The sequence below is a fragment of the Oncorhynchus masou genome, chromosome 25, assembly GCF_036934945.1.
Source record: "Oncorhynchus masou masou isolate Uvic2021 chromosome 25, UVic_Omas_1.1, whole genome shotgun sequence".
In the NCBI taxonomy this organism is placed as follows: Eukaryota; Metazoa; Chordata; class Actinopteri; order Salmoniformes; family Salmonidae; genus Oncorhynchus; species Oncorhynchus masou.
In genome coordinates, this window is record NC_088236.1 from 20,594,725 (window position 1) to 20,615,525 (window position 20,801).

The 20,801-nt window shown below is 42.2% G+C and overlaps 1 protein-coding gene across 4 annotated transcripts in view; it reads right to left on the reverse strand.

The window, feature by feature from the left end:
- The window catches only part of LOC135513887 (serine/threonine-protein phosphatase 2B catalytic subunit gamma isoform-like), a 45,783-nt gene that overhangs the window by 15,817 nt on the left and 9,165 nt on the right, over positions 1-20,801 (reverse strand). For all 4 annotated transcript variants that reach the window (XM_064936883.1, XM_064936881.1, XM_064936882.1 and 1 more), the window contains exons 2-6: positions 19,701-19,898; positions 15,962-16,086; positions 10,387-10,498; positions 2,412-2,557; positions 2,109-2,248 (exon numbers count right to left, since the gene is read on the reverse strand). In XM_064936883.1, the coding sequence (XP_064792955.1) occupies positions 2,109-2,248; positions 2,412-2,557; positions 10,387-10,498; positions 15,962-16,086; positions 19,701-19,898 (721 nt within the window). The remainder of the gene's footprint in view (positions 1-2,108; positions 2,249-2,411; positions 2,558-10,386; positions 10,499-15,961; positions 16,087-19,700; positions 19,899-20,801) is intronic.

Sequence of the window (20,801 nt, forward strand, 5' to 3'; positions counted from 1 at the left end):
CAAGACAGAGAGAAAAAAAACTATTAGAACAGCCAGTGGAATTAAATCTGGACCTCACAGTCAGTCTGGCAACGTGACAGATTCTTTGAGTAAAACCATTAGAAGCGTTCTCTAGCGGTTCTTTACTTTTGGAAATACATTGTGTATTTCCCTCTGGCCTGGGAGGTAGGCAGGGTTTAATTAACTAGTGAGGCCAAAGTAGAGCAGAGGCAAGGCAGTGGTATTTATGAGCTCTGATAGCTGATCCAGCAGTCAAGAGAACAGGAGTTCACAGCTACAGGCAGCAAGGAGACGTGGTGCGAGTCTTAAATGGCACCCTATTCCTTATATAGTGCTCTACCTTTGACCAGGGCCCTATAGGGAATAGGGTGCCATTAGAGACAGATCTCAATGTGGCTGCTGGGCTGGCTTTTACTGGGGTTTATACACAATATATTGTTGTGGGGTATGCATGGTGTCTGAGCTGTGTGCTAGTAGTCAAAACAGACAGCTCAGTACATTCAGTTTGTCAACACTTCTTACAAAAATAAGTAGCGATGAAGTCAATCTCCTCCACTTTGAGCCATGAGAGATTGACATGCATATTATTCATGTTAGCTCTCTGTGAACATTTAAGGGACAGCAGTTCTGCCCTGTTCTGAGCCCAATGTAATTTTCAGAAGTCCCTCTATGGCACCTGACCATGACTGAACAGTAGTCCAGGTGCAACAAAACTAGGGCCTGTAGGACCTGCCTTGTTGATAGTGTTGTTAAAAAGTCAGAGCAGCACTTTATTGTGGACAGACTTCTCCCCATCTTAGCTACTGTTGTATTAACATGTTTTTGACCATGACATTTTACAATCCAGGGTTACTCCAAGCAGTTTAGTCACCTCAATCTGCTCAATTTCCACATTATTTAATATAAATTTTAGTTGAGGTTTATGGATTAGTGAATGATTTGTCCCAAATACAATGCTTAATGTTTTTTGTTATATTTAGGACTAACTTTTTCTTGCCACCCATTCTGAAACTAATTGCAGCTCTTTGTTAAGTATTGCAGTGATTTCACTCACTGTAGTAGCTGATGTGTAGTGTTGAGTCAGCCGCATACAGACACTGGCTTTACTCAAGCATGTCATTAGTAAAGCTTGAAAAAAGGGGCCTAGACAGCTGCCCTGGGGAATTCCTGATTCTACCTGGATTATGTTTGAGGCTTCCATTAAAGAACACCCTGTGTTCTGTTAGACAGGTAACTCTTTATCCACAATATAGCAGGGGGTGTAAAGCCATAACACATATGCATTTACAGGAGGAGATTATGATCGATAATGTCAAAAGCCGTACTGAAGTCAGGCAAAACAGCTCCCACAATATTTTTAATAAATTTCTGACAGCCAATCAGTCATTTGTGTATGTGGCATGCTTGTTGAATGTCCTTCCCTATAAGCATGCTGAAAGTCTCAATTCATTTTACAATAAAATAGCATTGTATCTGGTCAAATTATTTTTTCTTAAAGTTTACTAAGGGTTGGTAACAGGCTGATTGGTCAGCTATTCGAACCAGTAAAGGGGGCTTTACTATTCTTGGGTAGTATAATTACTTTCGCTTCCCTCCAGGCCTGAGGGAACACACTTTCTAGTATGCTTAAATTGAAGATATGGCAAATAGGGGTGGCAATACCGTCCGCTATTATCCTCAGTAATTTTAAATCTACGTTGTCAGACGCCAGTGGGTTGTCATTGTTGATAGACAATTTTCTCACCTCTTCCACACACACTTTACAGAATTTAAATTTAAACCTTTATTTAACTAGGCAAGTCAGTTAAGAACAAATTCTTATTGACTATGACAGACGACACTGGGCCAATTGTGCACTGCCCTATGGGACTCCCAATCATGGCTGGTTGTGATACAGCCTGGAATTTAACCATTTCAAATCAGTTATACTTGGATGTGTAGTGTCAGCATTTGTTGTATCATGTAGACCTATCCCTGGATACTCAGAGGATATGGAAACTATTCAAGTGGCAAACAGTATCATTTGATTTCATTGGCCAGTATTATTGAATATAATATATTTTTTAAAGATCTGAAACTGGACACATAGTGCTGAACTAGTACCATACCTGAAAAAGTAGGAGCAGCCTCGCACCGAGTTGTGGTTGAAGTGTTCTGCTGTCTTTTCACTGCCGTAGTCCTCTCCTGGGTCAGCCCAGATCAGGTCACACATAGGGCCGAAAGCTGGAGGCTCCTTAAACCTGTCTAACTGTGGAGCACGTGCATATGCACACACACACACACACACACACACACACACACACACACGTGATCGATCACTGATTAGAATCAACCAAATGTATCCACACTTGGTTTTGTAGGCAAACGTGGACTCAAACACCACTTTCTCATCAGGTGCCAGGTGAACTTACTTTCCTAATGTCGTCTAGGCAGTTGATTTCTGGGGAGAGACCGCCGTGTACACACAGGAACTGTTGGTTGAGAAGAGCAGCTAGGGGCAGGCAGTCAAAGGCCTCCATGCAGGCATCATACACGTGCTCAGAGTACTTAATCTTACCTAAATATGGAACAGGTGAGACAACTTCACAATTGCTTTCAGAGAGAAACTACTAGCGCTAGTTAAACACTTGAGACAGTACCACATTCAATTGTCACAGAGGTCAAACTAACCGTGTCTACATGCCAAAATAACTTAGTAGGAAGTAGAATCAATTAGCTACAGCCTAGTATTTCAGAGGGTTTCGTTGTTTTGTTTGTCAGCCTTTAGTAGCAACAGCATACATGTGGTGGCACATACTTCACACTGGCCATTTGGGACTAGTAACCTACATATGTTCAACCACTATCTTAACAGTTACTGGCTACACCGCAGCGGATGTTGTGTCTTCCTGGATAATTGCTTAAGCTTCTTTACTTCAGATGTTGGTGAACTTTCAGTGTAACTTGTCTTGCACAACACTTACCACAGGTCAGATTAACTGACTGTTGAGGAAGTGAAGTCCATATAAGGTGAGAGAACGGCAGTGTTTCTTATTAGGCCAGTAAATTAGGAGCAGTTAGTTCGGCCTAACAACAAACCTCCCTTCCTCTCTCATTAACTAGTCCAAAAAATACCTTAAATTAAAATGCTTAGTGCTGGACAGGGTCCACGATCATTGCGAGTCCAAGGAAAGCAAGATAATCAGTGAGTACCATGATTGCGAGAGAGAAGCATTCAAACTATTTTAAAGTAGCGAAGGGAGAGAGAACCACACCGCACTCCATTTGACCTTCAGGGTTTGAAATCAGTTTATATGGAACTCATATTTCCTGACATGGTTAAAATGTTTAGAGGCCTGTCTAGGCGCACATAAGGGAATTCATCAGTCTTGCACTAGCCTTACACTAACCCAAAGGCTGAATGACAAACCAGAACAAGTCTTTTAAATACTAGGGTCTTGGCTATAGCCCATCTAATTGAGTCTACTGTTAAAGATTTTGGCGATCAAGTGAAAGCCATTCATCTGCCCAAGTAGGGCTGGGCAAAATATCTAATTAATTAGAATGTATGTTTTTGTGCGATATTTCAAAACACCTATCGCAAGAATCGAGGTTTGTTATTTTTTTGTTTTTATGAGCGTTTGTCTGCTTGTTCTCATGCTGTATTGTTGGTCTCGTCTCCTTCGCTCTTCTGAGTCTTCTCATTTACACCAGAGATTTGTATAGAATGACCAGATACAAGTCTCAGTTTTAGCAAGAGTGAAACCTCTCGCTTCGCCACTTACTCTACGGTTTACACACACATCAAGAGCCCCCTCCCCCTGCCTCGCACAGCAACAAAGTTGAGAGATTCCATCTTCCTCTTTGACAAGCGGTTTCAACTTGCTATTTGCAGAGGTTTGGTCCAAAAGAGTCAATCATATGGACACCAAAACACATTGAGACATTATTTTAATGTAAGAGAGATATTAAAAAGGCTATCATTAGAAATGTTGTCTCAACTACTCAAATTGTGTGTAGAGTAGACACTACTAAAACAAGAGTATTAATGCATATTGATTCTGGAAAATTAATGCTCAGTTTGTTGTGTGCCCTACTGGGGTACCATGTACTGCTAGCAATATTTTAGGCAAAGACTCATGCTACCGGTCTAGTTTGTGTTTTATAAAGTGTGCAATAAGCAGAAAACACAGGTATATAAGGAATTACCAAGTTATCATTCTGAGAAATAAGTTAAGCCACTTGATTTCAACATCTGAACAAAGTGGACAGTCTAACATGCTTTTCAACCAGTTGGAGACAGAAGGGTGTGTTCGTAACAACTCAACCTTGTTAGCTAGCAAATAGATCCAAGTTGGCTAAACTTGAAATACAAAGATTAGCTGGCTAATCACTATCACGTCGGCTTGAGAGATTGTTGATGAGGCCTGAGTTCATTTTCTACAGCCTAATGCCTGCTTCAAGAAGTGAGTCATTATTAGTGAATGTGCATTATGCATGGTTCTACTTAAATGTGCATTTTTCACAGAGATACTTGAAAGCCAGATGAGTGATTGCAGATTATTATTATTTTTTTTTAAATGGTTCAACTACTTTGATGAAATTCAATTATTAGTGGTTGTGGAAGGCTTATTTAACTTAGGTAAAACTTTACAAGCCTTGAATTAACTTGATTGCCGACTGTTTGAAACGCAGTGTAATTGACCTTTAATTGTACAACACTTAAAAAACAACAATTGAGAAATTGTGAAAAATCAGCCATAAGTTTGAAAACAAAATCTAGATATAATTTTCAGGCCATATTGCCTAGCTCTATGCTGAAGGATCCCATAGCTAAACTGTTGTCAGTCACATGAGCTTCTGGCTGACTTCCGGAGAGGAGCGCTAATAACCAACTGCTCAAAATCTGGTTGACTCAACGTTGCTTCAGTTTAATTTGTCCACGTATTGTGACTTGGAATCTACATTAAAAAAAGTCAAACTTGTTGAAATTTCAACCACAGGATTATATCATGGTAACCAAATTTCAACGTTCACAAACGTTGTATAAAAAGTTGAATTTGTACCTTTAAAAACAAGATCTTCAAGGTTATATCTCCAATCAGAAAAAAAATACTATAGGATGGGCAGCATCTCCTACTGGAGAATTGATCTATAGCTACCCTTTGGTCCATCTTCCAGGGTTTTAACCAAGCCCTGCTTAGCTATAGTATTTGTCACTGACTATTACCAATGTGCTATCGTGAGAATGATTGTTGAGAGATCACCACTTAAAAAACAAAATAGATTCACGGTTGTTACAAATGTCCTTCCAATGGGTAAGTTTAACAGAGCAAATTAAAATGTGACCAGATATTTCTCTCACATAGTCCGAAATATGATAATTTATGCTATATAGCATTTGCAAAGTCATCAACGGCTATTATTTAAATTCACTCAGAATTCAACTAAAAATAGACAACACAATAGGCCCAGGGTATTACGCACTGGATGATTTTAAATGGAATGATATTGAATTGTGTTTGGTTGTCAACCAAATAACATTTGAAGGAGATGCATCTTCTGCTTGGATAGTTCCATCTGTGCCACTGACTTAGTCTGGCTTTAATTTCAGTCGGTCTATAAAATTAATAATTGATGTGTTGGAGTCACATCTCCATCTGACCAAAAATCTATGTTCAATAATAGGACGAAATCATATTAAAAACTTTATTTAAAGTGCATTTAAAAAGCTTGATTTAGTACCATTTTTTTAATGTAGATGTTTGGTTAAGATGAATCCAACATATCAATTGTTAATTTGTAGGCAAACTTTAATTAAAGCCAGACTAAGTCAGCGGCACAGATGAAACTATTCAAGTAGAAGATAAATCTCCTTCAAAATGCTTATATTTGGTTGCGTTTAGGCACGGGCGGCTCTCGCACACACTACCAGTCAAAAGTTTGGACACCTACACATTCAAAGGTTTTTCTTTATTTTTTGACATAATAGTGAAGATATCAAAACTATGAAATAACACATGGAATCATTTAGTAACCAAAAAAAGTGGTAAATCAAAATATATTTTATATTTTAGATTCTTTAAAGTATCCACCCTTTGCCTTGATAACAGCTTTGCACTCTTGACATTCTCTCAACCAGCTTCACGAGGTAAGTCACCTGGAATACATTTAGATTAACAGGTGTGCCTTGTTAAGTTCATTTGTGGAATGTAATTCCTTAATGCATTTGAGCCAATCAGTTGTGACAAGGTAGGGGTGGTATACAGAAAATAGCTATTTGGTAAAAGACAAGGTCCATAATATGGCAAGACCAGCTCAAATAAGCAAAGATAAATGACAGTCCATCATTACTTTAAGACATGGTCAGTCAATGCAGAAAATGTCAAGAACTTTGAAAGTTTCTTCAAATGCAGTCACAAAAACCATCAAGCTCTATGATGAAACTGGCTCTCATGAGGACCACCACCACAGGAAAGGAAGATCCAGAGTTACCACTGCTGCAGAGGATAGGTTCATTAAAGTTGACAGCCTCAGAAATTGCAGCCCAAATAAATGCTTCAGAGTTCAAGTAACAGACATCAACATAAACTGTTGAGAGGAGACTGTGAATCAGGCCTTCATGGTTGAATAACTGCAAAGAAACCACTACTAGACACCAATAAGAGACTTGCTTGGGCCAAGAAACACGAGCAATGGTCATTAGAATGATGGAAATTTGTCCTTTGGTCTGGAGTCCAAATTGGAGATTTTTGGTTCCAACAGCCATGTCTTTGTGAGATGCAGAGTAGGTGAACGGATGATCTCTGTACGTGTAGTTCCCACCATGAAGCATAGAGGATGTGGTGTGATGGTGCTTTGCTGGTGATACTGTCAGTGATTTATTTAGAATTCAAGGCACACTTAACCAGCATATGGTTTGGGCTTAGTGGGACTATCATTTATTTTTCAACAGGACCTCCAGGCTGTGTAATGGCTATTTGACCAAGGAAGAGAGTGATTGAGTGCTGCATCAGATGACCTGGCCTCCACAATCACCCAACCTCAACCCAATTGAGATGGTTTGGGATGAGTTATACCGCAGAGTGAAGGAAAAGCAACCAAAAAGTGCTCAGCATATGTGGGAACTCCTTCAATGTTGGAAAAGCATGCCAGGTGAAGCTGGTTGAGAGACTGCCAAGCGTGTGCAAAGCTGTCAAGGCAAAGGGTGGTTATTTGAAGAATCTCAAATATAGAAAACATTTAGATTTGTTTAACACTTTGTAGTGTGTTATGATTCCATGTGTGTTATTTCATAGTTTTGATGATTTAACTATTATTCTACTACATAGAAAAGAGTAAAAATAAAGAAACCCTTGAATGAGTAGATGTCCCCAAACGTTTTTCTTTATGAGCTGGATTGCTGGTCTTTGCAATTACATTATCTTCGTTTGTGCTTGTTTAGCATATTTAGCCAGCAGCCTCCATGGAAATTCACTAATTTAGTTAGCATTCTGGTAATAGACACCCAATGGCCTTTTAATGCTTTTCTTGGTGCCCTCTTCTGTATTAAACTAATAATACCGTGAATCCAACGTGAGAGAAGGATGGTTTGATGTTATGTAAATCTGGATACAGCCCAACCCTAGTTTCATTGATAACCAAACAATTCAATATCATTTTTGAAGTACAATAAATTGCCCACAGTGGGGCAAAAAAGTATTTAGTCAGCCACCAATTGTGCAAGTTCTCCCACTTAAAAATATGAGAAAGGCCTGTAATTTTCATCATAGGTACACTTCAACTATAACAGACAAAACGAGAAAAAAAATCCAGAAAATTACAAAGTAGGATTTTTAATGATTTTATTTGCAAATTATGGTGGAAAATAAGTATTTGGTCAATAACAAAAGTTTCTCAATACTTTGTTATATACCCTTTGTTGGCAATGACAGAGGTCAAACTTTTTCTGTAAGTCTTCACAAGGTTTTCACACACTGTTGCTGGTATTTTGGCCCATTCCACCATGCAGATCTCCTCTAGAGCAGTGATGTTTTGGGGCTGTTGCTGGGCAACATGGACTTTCAACTCCCTCCAAAGAATTTCTATGGGGTTGAGATCTGGAGACTGGTTAAGCCACTCTAGGACCTTGAAATGCTTCTTACGAAGCCACTCCTTCATTGCCCGGGCGGTGTGTTTGGGATCATTGTCATGCTGAAAGACCCAGCCACATTTCATCTTTAATGCCCTTGCTGATGGTAGGCTTTGTTACTTTGGTCCCAGCTCTCTGCAGGTAATTCACTAGGTCCCCCCGTGTGGTTCTGGGATTTTTGCTCATCATTTTGACTCAACAGGGTGAGATCTTGCGTGGAGCCCCATACCGAGGGAGATTATCAGTGGTCTTGTATGTCTTCCATTTCCTAATAATTGCACCCACAGTTGATATCTTCAAACCAAGCTGCTTACCTATTGCAGATTCAGCCTTCCCAGCCTGGTGCAGGTCTACAATTTTGTTTCTGGTGTCCTTTGACAGCTCTTTGGTCTTGGCCATAGTGGAGTTTGGAGTGTGACTGTTTGAGGTTGTGGACAGGTGTCTTATACTGATAACAAGTTCAAACAGGTGCCATTATTACAGGTAACGAGTGGAGGACAGAGGAGCCTCTTAAAGAAGAAGTTACAGGTCTGTGCGAGCCAGAAATCTTGCTTGTTTGTAGGTGACCAAATACTTATTTTCCACCATAATTTGCAAATAAATTCATTAAAAATCCTACAATGTGATTTTCTGGATTTTTTCCCCTCATTTTGTCTGTCATAGTTGAAGTGTACCTATGATGAAAATTACAGGCCTCATCTTTTTAAATGGGAGAACTTGCACAATTGGTGGCTGACTAAATACTTTTTTGCCCCACTGTATTAAGTACACTTGCGCCATGTACTTTTAATGTAATGTTAACTGCAATCAAGGTAATTTGGTTCTGCTATTCGATGAATCACAGTGATAACATATTAATCTTTTGTATAAATGAATAAAATATCTGACAGTGTATTCTAATTTCCTGTGCTTTTAAATAGTTGAAAGTGCAATGCAGTGTTGAACAGGGGCGACAACTAAACCAAAAAACAGACATTGGAATTTGGTTGTGCTTTTAGATGGTTGCAAAAGAAATTGCGATAACACATCGGAAATTCAACACACTTTTGGCTGTCTTTTTGAGTGGGTGAATATAGGTTCTCATTGACCAATGTCTCAACCGAATATTACCCAACTACCCACTTGAAATTATGTTGTGTGCCCAGTGGGATGGTTCAGGGTGGATCACAGTGTTGCCATAGCAACCAGACCACGCTTTAGAAACAAAAACACTGGGACTAAGTTTGGGAAACCATGCCCTATTCCACTATAGCTAATATGATGCAATTTGGGACGCACACCGTCTTAGACCGGTCACCCATCGCTTCTCAAAATGCCTGAGAAACACACACACGCACGTGGCGTTACAAGTCAAATTTTTCAGAGGATCAGATCTCACAACAGCTGGAGAAATGTTTGAGGACCCAGGAAGCATATTACTAGACATTTTCAGACCCTTTGTATTACTTTCATCCTGAAGAGAAGGGCAACACAGATCAGTTATGTAAACTGCCTCTGCCTGCCTGGCATTGCTCAATTAGTTTAAATGCATGCTTCATAGTGCTTTCATTATGAAGAAATTAGACAAGCATCTTTCTTTCCAATGGGTGTTTGTCAGTTAAATGCTATTTGCCAATGTCTTTCCTGTCCGCCAAAGTGGGGTTTGTATCTTTGCCGATACTTGCATACTATTGCCTCACACCTGTGCTGCCACTTGAATGCAATGCCACACACCCACCCACCCACCTACCCACCCACCCACCCACCCAACTACCCACCCACCCAACTACCCACCCACCCAACTACCCACCCACCCACCCACCTACCTACCTACCTACCTACCACCTCTATAAACACATTGTGGGTGTGTCAGCTCTGTGTTTAACTGTCTGAACAACAACATGGCTGGCTGTTCTTCATGCCTCTGCAGCTCACTTTCTGTCTGCACCTTGAATAGGAGAAATGGTCTCTATGCATGAAGACATCTGAATGATGAGACGTTACATCTGATGACTGACAGGCTTCCTGATCCTGGTGTCTGTCTATCACTGAACGGTTGCCAAGCTCAGCAGCCACAAATACAACTGCACTAAGAGCAGCAATAGGCATCAAAGCTAGGGGGAAGAAGGTCCCCTTTAAGCATGTACTTTAGGCGCCATCTGTTTGCAGAGCAGAGGCAGGTCTGCTACTCTAGGTTGGATAGGTCCTTTGATCCCTAAGTAGTACCCTGCAGTGTTACATCACATTAGGGTTGTCCTCATTGGTGTGACCTGCCGTGCTGCAGTGACAGTACTTACATTCCTGTTTGAAGGTGAAGTACTCTGTGAGGTGCCGGCACTCGTGGTTCCCTCGCAGGAGGAAGAGTGTGGTTGGGTGATTGATCTTGAGTGACCAGAGGTACAGCACACACTGCAGAGGGAAGGAAAGCCAGAGACAGAGAGAGACAGAGAGAGAGACAGACAGAGAGACAGACAGACAGAGAGACAGACAGACAGACAGAGAGACAGACAGAGAGACAGACAGACAGACAGAGAGACAGACAGACAGAGAGACAGACAGACAGAGAGACAGACAGACAGAGAGACAGACAGACAGAGAGACAGACAGAGAGACAGACAGAGAGACAGACAGAGAGACAGACAGAGAGACAGACAGAGAGACAGACAGAGAGACAGACAGAGAGACAGACAGAGAGACAGACAGAGAGACAGACAGAGAGACAGACAGAGAGACAGACAGAGAGAGAGAGGGGGGGGGAGACAAGGCATGTAATTCAATAACAAAGCCTGCATAGATCTTGAATGCCCTAAATTAATTACAAATCACTATACAGTGGGGTTGGGTGGTATCCATGCAGTCATATCGTTTCTGTACCATACCGGGGGTATACGGTATTACTTAACGGGGCACTATTTCTTTAAAGCGCAAAACAATTTAGGCAACAGGGATCTTGATCCAGGAGGGGATTGAATGTCTCTGATATAACCAAGAAGTTAGCAAACCAAATGCATAGCTGGAGCCCTGAGCTAGATATCATTTATTTGACATCTTAAATTTCTATAGAGCTATAATTGACTTCACGCAGCCCCCACAGCAATATTATTAAGTTTAGTAGATAAACCATATGGTTAAAGAGAAAATAGCCTTAATGAAAAAAAGCATTAATAAACAATGGAATTATTTTTAATTAACTCTGCAACGCTTCCAACTTTGTACTTTTTTCACAACTGCCACCAGTTTGGCATCAAAACAATTACAAGACATATTGACATAGCTAGTAAAATAAACAAGTGCGTAAGGGGTCGCGTTACACTTCAGAAATCTCAATTTTCAAAAAGCAGACCTCACCTGCATTTTACATTGAAAATCAAGTGTTTACTTGCGTCAACAGAGTGATCAGGGGCGTGTAACTATAGTTCTCCTTCACAGGAAATGCAACATATACGGCAGAAAATCTATTCATTTTCATCAGATGACAGCAGAAGCAGAACGCTATTTGGCTGGCAGCTACACAAGTAAATGAACTTACAATGAAAAAGGTTTTTTTTTTTATGCAAAAATGATGTTTCTAAAGTTGATCATAGAAAGAATGTAGCCAGCTACATTTCCAAACGTTACACGTGTAATGGAAGCTCAAAATGAATCTGATACCGAACAGAAATGACAATAAGGAGCATTTTCGATCCGCATTTTCAAAACACAGTAAGATATTTCTTATGGGTTCTTTTTTCCCGTGTTATAAACACAGAATTCTGCATTAACGCAACACCTGGTGTAAAATATAAAGGGTATTTCATGTTGAAACACTCCTATTAAACACCAATGGTATTCACTAAGGTGATGGGTTATAATTCAGAATAATATTTTACAGATTTTTTTATTATATTGTAAAATCTTGTTTTATATATTTAACATGTGATAACGCCACACAAAGGGCCAGAGACAGACACCTGTGATAATCTGAAGTACCCAAAAAGGCCACTAGATGACGTGAAATTCCATGAAAGTTACCAAACTCTGGTAGTTTACTGGTAAACCTTGAATGTAACTTCCCTTTGCAATCCTAGTTAAAACATATGATCCAGCCAAATAAGATGAAGCCAAAGCCAGCTCTTCAACTAACCAGATGGCCTGTGTCTACAGTACACAGAGAAGAAGAAAAACAGCACATTGAAACTGACCTCCTCCAAAATGCAACAGACCATTTCTCTCTCTCCCCGTTTAGCGCACTCATTGGGGGAGAAAAACCACCCACCAGATTCAATCAAAATTAATTTATCCCCAGACACTCTTTGATGCTAGACCCAAAGAGTCTAGTACGCATTTAATGTGCGACAACAATATGAAAAGCTGGCAGCATTTACAATCCTAATGAGACTGCTTCCCCTTCCACCCCCAGACAACAGACAGACAAGGTAGCAGCACTCAGTCTCCACTTGGCTTGCCACTTTCAGTCTCTCTCTCAGCCCCCAGTCCTCCTCTTCAGAATAAACATACAGCCAGGAACACAACCAGAGCCCTACATTAAGTCCTGAGAACAGCGTGCCGAGGTAACCAAGGCCAGCAGGTGTGCATTCATATGATACACCAATAACAGACAATGGAAGCGAGAGGTGTGGGGAGGGAGCATTACGCTACCCTTGAATCCTAATTTCTAGGACGGACAAAGTGTTATGGAGCTGAGATGGTAACCTGAGTGTCAGTCTTTGTGCCATCATGCCAAACATGGCTTGACAATGAACGCAAAGAGTTGGCAAGAGCACAAACCAATCTGGGACCAGGCTAGGGGGCTGGCTGACCATGGGGAGAGGTTCAGGCCAGGGAGGGTGCCAGCGTGAAGAGAGGAGCAGTAGTTGGTAAAAGGATCTCTAGTGTGAGTGGATGGTGGAGGCTGAAGGGACCAGGCGTTTAAATGAGAAGAGCGCTCCTCCTGTGTTCTCTCTCTCGCTCCCTCTTTCAGCCAGACTGCCTGTTGGAGCCTTGAGCTGAGCTGAGCTGAGCGGGGGAGGCAGACAAAGGCAGCAGAACAGCACATTGTGTGTCAGACATGAGTGGCTGCTACCTCCCTCGCCTCAACAGTCGACACACTTCACCTCAGCCTGAGCTAGACGTGTGCTGCCTGGGGGAGGGGGGGGGTTCCATAGGTGAGAGCACTTTCCTGTATCAAAGAGGAAGAAATGAGACGTAGAGGCAAAGAATAAAATGGATTGCTCACACATGCTCAATTTAGACCCCCGAGCAAATCGCCAGCCTGAAATGGTAATGCTACCTACTTTCTGTGAGAGGATAAAGTCAATCTTTCCGTTACCAAGGTAACTGCATTGAGATCCCCTTTCCTTGTATAGCCTATCCTCCTTTGTGTGAGATTCCAGAGTGGCTCTGTGTGCTTGGCCATCATAGGGAACTGGAATACACAGGTTTCTGAGCCCAGCTCCGTTGAATCAAAAATCAATCTGGGTGTACAGAGGCATTGGCTGGGGGATAGGGCCTAAGTGCCTGGCTGCTTCCATTCAGAGTTCCATTGGGAGGTTTACACTGAGGTGGATGGAGATTAATTCAGTGGGGTTGATATATCTCATATTGTACGTCCAAATGGCACCCTGTTTTTTTTTATTTATTTACCTTTATTTAACTAGGCAGGTCCATTAAGAACAAAATCTTATTTACAATGACGGCCTACACCGGCCAAACTCAGACGACACTGGGCCAATTGTGCGCCGCCCTATGGGACTCCCAATCACAGCCGGTTGTGATACAGCCTGGATTCAAACCAGGTTGCCTGTAGTGACGCCTCTAGCACTGAGATGCAGTCTTAGACCACTGAGCCACTTTCCCCATGTAGTGCACAAATATTGACCAGAGCCCTATGAGCCCTGGTCAAAAGTAGTGCACTACATTAGGAAATAACGTAACATTTTGGACGGTACCACCTATACATTAATTGAGCTGTGCGTCGGCCCCCTTTGGCCTTCGACCAATGGTAGATGCCATTACTGGCCTAGTTAACACTGGTTTAATCTATGCAGCACAGCAAATACAGCTTCTCTGCGCCAGTCCTTCTAGGAGAGCAAGGCACTGACAGTACCCTCCTCCTTACCCCTACACTAAGGCACAGTTGGTTATCATTACAAACCTATATATGATGTGTAACAGAAAGCACATGGGAGTCATTTCATTAGTATTTATTTAACCAGGATAGTCCATTGCGTAACCCTTGCCACTGGTTTCCAGGTTGTAAAGTGAGAATCAAGTGAACAATAAACACTGCATGCCTGACTACACACTAGCTAAGTGTTTCTGACATTTTGGAAGTGGAATGAGCCTTGATTTGTACAAGCACATCCCTCCATGGTGCTTCCAGAGGTGTCACCTGCCTGGGTTATGAGGGGGAGGACAACATTTCAGTCAGAATAGTTCAATGCCCCAGGAGTCACCTGTCCAAAAAGCTCCCTCAGTGTTTGACTCTACCTGTCATTCCCTATTCTCTTTCACCGACACCTTTTCATCTATGACATTTCACCCACCGCCTCCCATCAAAAGACCTCCACAGCCACAAACGGAGCTGATCAATGCTTGGCTCAGTTAGCCATCCAGGCCCTATGGCCCTGTTGGCTCTTCCATTTAACCCCCTCACAGCCCTAGTTTAAAACCCAGCCAGCCCAGCCCTGTAGCCTGTGGACCACTCTGCTGTGTGGATCCAGGTTTCCACTCTGTCTGGTACCAATTTAGGGCTAAAATCATCCACACGCTGCTCTTCTCATTACTGGCTGTAAAATTCATTATTTAAATGTTCTCCATCTACTCAAAAGTGAAAATGCTTCCATCCACTTTACATGACACTGGCTCCTAGACTGAAATGTTCACTTCCCACTCACATTTCAAACTAAATCATGCAGTAACCATGATGACCATTCAGAAAGCACAGGAAAGCAGCAGACAGAGAACCCATTTGAGATGTCCATGATGACGACAATGACTGTTAAAGAAATCTCTCTCTCTCGGCTGTGTTTAAGGCAATATGGTCTGAAGAGGGCTTGGCAGGGCCATCTCTGTGTGTCTAGCAGACATTATACAGAGACAGATGGCTGAGTGAGAGGCTGGCATGAAGGCAGCAAAGGGCCTTAGACTTAGCTAGCATGAGACAGCCAGTCTCCTCGCACAGAAAAACAGACACATAATCATCCCTACTTGGACGACAACAACTTAGGCTACACCATAGAAATAGAATCCAGGCTGTTTCTGTGGTCTACACACGTTCACCCAGATTAATCTAGCTGAAGTAGGGGACACTGACCCAATTCACATGCTCTGCCTTGTGGGGAGCCACAGACTTATGACCATAAACTGAGATGGCAGCTAAAATTAAGGTTTTGACTATGTGATGTAACAAAAGACTTGGCTCTAAGCAACTTCAGACATGACATAATGCTTAGTGAGAGCAGAGCGGGTGTCCATCCCTCCCTGGGCCTGAGAGAGAGAGCATCTTGTGTATTACGCTCATCTCAATATCTGCAATACTGCTCTTGGCAAAATTTCACTGAGTCAACCTTTTAATTCAACCTTTTAATTCAACATGGCACACCAGTCCAGCAGGGCCAGACAACCATTACAATGTTAAATGCCTCCGCCGCACTGCTCGCCTTCAAACTCAAGACAGGGAATTTCCTCCTGTTGCAGGATTTAAAATAGGGCCAATCGCTTTTGCCCTCTCATGTTGAGTGGTCTCTAATACTCACCAGGCAGTCGCCAACCCTGATCCCTCAATGACTCCCAGCTATTTATTCACTCTTCCCCCTCCAAACAAATTTAGATTCTCCTTTTTCATTGGTAGACTTAAGGATAGAGGGAATTGGGGCAGTAGGGTAAACTCACTTCGATACTGAAGTAGCCTCGGTCTACGTAGTCTCCGAGGAAGAGATAGCGCGTGTTGCTGGGCAAGCCACCAACTTCAAACAGCTTCATTAGGTCAAAGAACTGTCCGTGGACATCTCCACACACTGAGGACAAACAAACAACACTGTTAGGGAAGGAAACATAATAGGTTATTATCCTCTAATACAGGAGAGGCATGGTCCTATATGACAATAGTTTGACAGTAATTTGAGAGAGTAGCCTCATTCAGTGAAGAAGAAGTAATCTATTCATGTAAAAATGTGAATTACAGGGAATAAATGTAGGTCTATATTAAATCAATATGTTTTCCTCCATTATTTCTCTGTAATACAAAAACATATTGAATAACCCTGAAGGTAGTCAGAAGAAAAAGCCTCTAATAGAAAGACGAAAGTGTAATTCAGAGTCCGGCGTGTGATAGGTACATGGCTCTGAGACCACCATCCGAGGGGGTACCACAGGTCAAACGTGCACCTCCACAATTCCCAACCAACACTGCTCCACAGTCTTCCACTATTCATCTGGATGTGTTAACACTTGGAGAAATTTCCTGAGCCGTGCTGAGAATTTGAAAGGTATGAAGGTACAAAGGTCATCAAGGACAACACCCACCCGAGCCACTGCCTGTTCACCCCGCTATCATCCAGAAGGCGAGGTCAGTACAGGTGCATCAAAGCTGGGACCGAGAGACTGAAAAACAGCTTCTATCTCAAGGCCATCAGACTGTTAAACAGCAACCACTAACATTGAGTGGCTGCTGCCAACACACTGACTCAACTCCAGCCACTTCAATAATGGGAATTGATGAGAAAGGATGTCAAATATATCACTAGCCACTTTAAACAATGCTACCTAATATAATGTTTACATACCCTACATTATTCAACTCATATGTATACGCATATACTGTACTCTATCATCTTCTGCATCCTTATGTAATAGATGTATCACTAGCCACTTTGTTTACATACTCATCTCATATGTATATACTGTACTCGATACCATCTACTGTATCTTGCCTATGCTGCTCTGCACCATCACTCATTCATATCTTTATGTACATATTCTTTATCCCCTTACACTGTGTATAAGAAATTAGCTTTGGAATTGTTAGTTAGATTACTTGTTGGTTATTACTGCATTGTCGGAACTGGAAGCACAAGCATTTCGCTACACTCGCATTAACATCTGCTAACCATGTGTATGTGACAAATAAAACTTTGATTTGATTTTAGGTTAACGGTCCAATACTCTGACCTAGAACACTGCTGTGTGTACACGTTTTGGACTCTGATATGTGCTGAAGCTGGATCAGGACGGTAAGGACAGCTGTGTCACACAGAGTTCAGAACTCTGGCCAGTAAAATGAGTCTACGCCACTCAAATACCCCTTATTTCAACAGATGCATTAAACAGTGGTGTGGCACCATGGCATACTGCCCAGCCCAGTGCTGTTTAACCGGGGCCTAGTTGGGCACTATTCCATGACACTGTCCGTCTGACTGTCTGTCAGAGAGAGAGGTGCATACATCATCCTCACTCAGCATGTCTAGGCCAGAGGAAGTAGTCTAGACTGGTGGAACTAACCTGATCCCGTTGTTCTCACCATTCTATTTCACTTGATACGTGCAGTAAAACAGAATGGTAAATGGAGGAATCAGACTGGTTCCACCAGGCTACGAGAAGGAACTAATATGTGTACTATTCAATCCATAAGACCTGGGGTTTAAAACTAACTTCCTAAACCCGGATGTTGTTTTAGACAAATTCCAAAAGGTCAGGCGTCACAAGCTAAACACAACTAGACCTAATGACAGGCTAAATGTGACTATTTGCATAAGATCTGTTTGAAGTAGAGTTAGTGGAGGCCGGGTGACTGATAGCCATAGGAGCAGCAGGTAAGTTCCTCCTCAGATAAAGGGAGGGAATGTACTCAACTATCTTTTTGCGTAAAACATTGAAAGTGTGCTTCAAGTCAACAGCCAGGCACTTACAGTGTACAAAACATTGGGAACTTCCCAAGCTCTTTCTATGACAGACTGACCAGGTGAATCCAGATGAAATCCATGATCCCTCATTGATGTCACCTGTTAAATCGACTTCCCTCAGTGTAGATGAAGGGGAGGAGACAGGTTAAAAATATATTTTTAAGCCTTGAGACATGGATTGTGTATGTGTGCAATTCAGGTCGCGTCTACACTTGACAGTTGCATCCGACTTCTGTTGCATTTAGGGACAGAATATGAAGACTGCATTGAAAAGACAGGTGTAGAAGCACAAAAGTCAGTCGGTGGTCGGATTGTGTTCAGATCTGCATGACCGTTTGAGGTGGTCAGGGAGGCATTGTGTAGGGGCCTCCCGAGTGGAGAGGTGGTCTAAGGCACTGAATCGCTGTGCTACTAAACATTCTGGTTCAAATCCAGGCTCTGTGGCATCCGGCCGCAACCGAGAGAGCCATGGGGCGGCGCACAATTGGCCCAGCGTCATCCGGGTTAGGGGAGGGTTTGGCCGGCAGGGATGTGCTTGTACCATTTGCACTCTAGTGGGTGCAAATGCACGCCGACATGGTCGCCAGGTGTACGGTGTTTCCGCCGACACATTGGTGGGGCTGGCTTCTGGGTTAAGCAGGCATTGTGTCAAGAAGCATTGCGGCTTGGCTGGGTTGTGTATTTGAGGACACACGGCTCTAAACCTTCGCCTCCAGCGACGAGACAAGATTAACTACCAATTGGATAGCACGGAATTGGGGAGAAAAAGTGGTAAAAGTACAAATAAATAAAAGGAGGCATTGTGTGCGGATTTCTCCTCAGTCTGGACACAATAAGGCTACCGAAAGCGCATACAGTGGGTGATGTCGTCATCACTCCTCCCACAGGACTCCAGAAAACTTGTATTTTGGGACCTTTTCATTATAACGTTGGAGGAAATACATTCCAAGTGTGTGAGGAATGTGTTTGCTGGCCTCAAATGCTAGCCAGCTAGCTAAAATTAAAAAAATTAAAAAATTGAGTTATGCTAACCCGTTTTCAATCCCTTTAGTGTTGATTGCTAGGTAGCTACAGAGGTTAGCTACTGCCATCAGTTGTGGTGGTTTCATATTTTGCCTATTCCACTGTTTGTAGAATGCATATTGCACGGGAATAGGGAATCCGGACACAATGTGGAAACGTTAGACACATTTAAATGTAGGTGTAGATGCATTACACGTTTGGAATTCCATCATCAGAACTCTATGATCAGAATTCTAAAGCTGCATGCACAGTGAAGTCAAGACACGCCTTGGAGGATGAATGGCAAGACAAAAGATTTAAGTGCCTTTTTTAACATGGTATGGTAGTAGGTGCCAGATGCAAAGGTTTGAGTGTGCCAAGAACTGCAAAGCTGCTGAGTTTTTCACACGCAACAGTTTCCCCATGTGTATCAAGAACAGTCCACCCCCTAAAGGACATCTAGCCAACTTGAAGCATTGGAGTCAACATGGGCCAGCATCCTTGTTGAACTCTTGACACCTTGTAGCCAATGCCCCAATGAATTGAGGCTGTTCTGAGGGAAATAGGGGGTGACACTCAATATTAGGAAGGTGTTCCTAATGTTTTTACACTCAGTGTACAGTAGCAACAAAAAAGGTGACAAAGTTCCTTCTCTCCAACCTAATGTGCGTCTGTTTAGTGGAAACATTTGTCTTAAACGGATCAATAAAGTACTCTACTTCTCTTACCTGTGATGGGTGCCTCTACCTCCAGCATGCATTTCTCCTGTCGCAGAATGTTGGCTCCGTCGTTGATGATCCGGAGGGCCACTTCCTCCTCCAGTCGGCCCTCCTTCACCAGGTGGGTTCGGAGGGTCTCTGGGTTGGGCTTGCCATCCTCAAATAGCTCCTTCATAGACAGACGCTGCTGTGGAGGGTATGGCACAGCTGGACAGGAGAACAGAGGGCGAAACAGGTATTATCAATGAGTACCAAAAGGAAGACTATTACTATTTAGTACACTACTTTTGACCAGGGCTTTGGTTATAAGTAGTGTACTACATAGGCTAAAGAATGCCAATTGGGATGGGACCCTGGTCAAAAGTATGGCACACTATTCCCTATAGTGCACCATTTGGGATGCATCCTAGATCCACTTGCATTTAGATTCAATACCTAAATGAGTGCAGCAATCTATAATGCATTATGACCACCATTAGTGTACTACAGATTATATGCGGTTTGCCAGCACAAATTAACTATCTAGGCTTTAAATTAGCCTAGAGAAATAGAATGAGAACCCAGATTAGGCAATGAAACAATATTAAGCCATCCAGTAATAATTTGAAACAAACTGAACAAAGTGTTTCCCCATCTGCCTCCAGTGTCCACCCAGTCATTAATATACTAGTGAAGCGGACGGCAGCATCCTTGGTAGGCTAGTCAATCACTGTATCAAATGTCATTCCCACTGAGGTGTTATCAGGAGCGGTAGACATTTAGAGAGAGTGATGAAGTTATGGTCACAAGAGGACTCGTTGATGTAGAGGCTATGCTATAATAATGCAGCCATGCAAGGTCTCAGACGCTGAGCACCAATCCATCTCGGCTCACCTCACATGAACCGCCTAGCCTGGTCACTAATCTGTTCCACAATCCCTTCCAGAGTGCAAAAGGTTTCCATGGCATAAAAAAAAAAACTTGGTAATGTTTTAGCTACTGGACTATTGTCAAATGAAAAAAATAAAATGTTCCTCGTTTTGTTCAGAAACTAGGCTAAATTGTGGAGCAAGTAGATATGCAGGCAGGCAATTAAGAAAATATGACAATTGTTGTTTTTAGTTGTAGGTT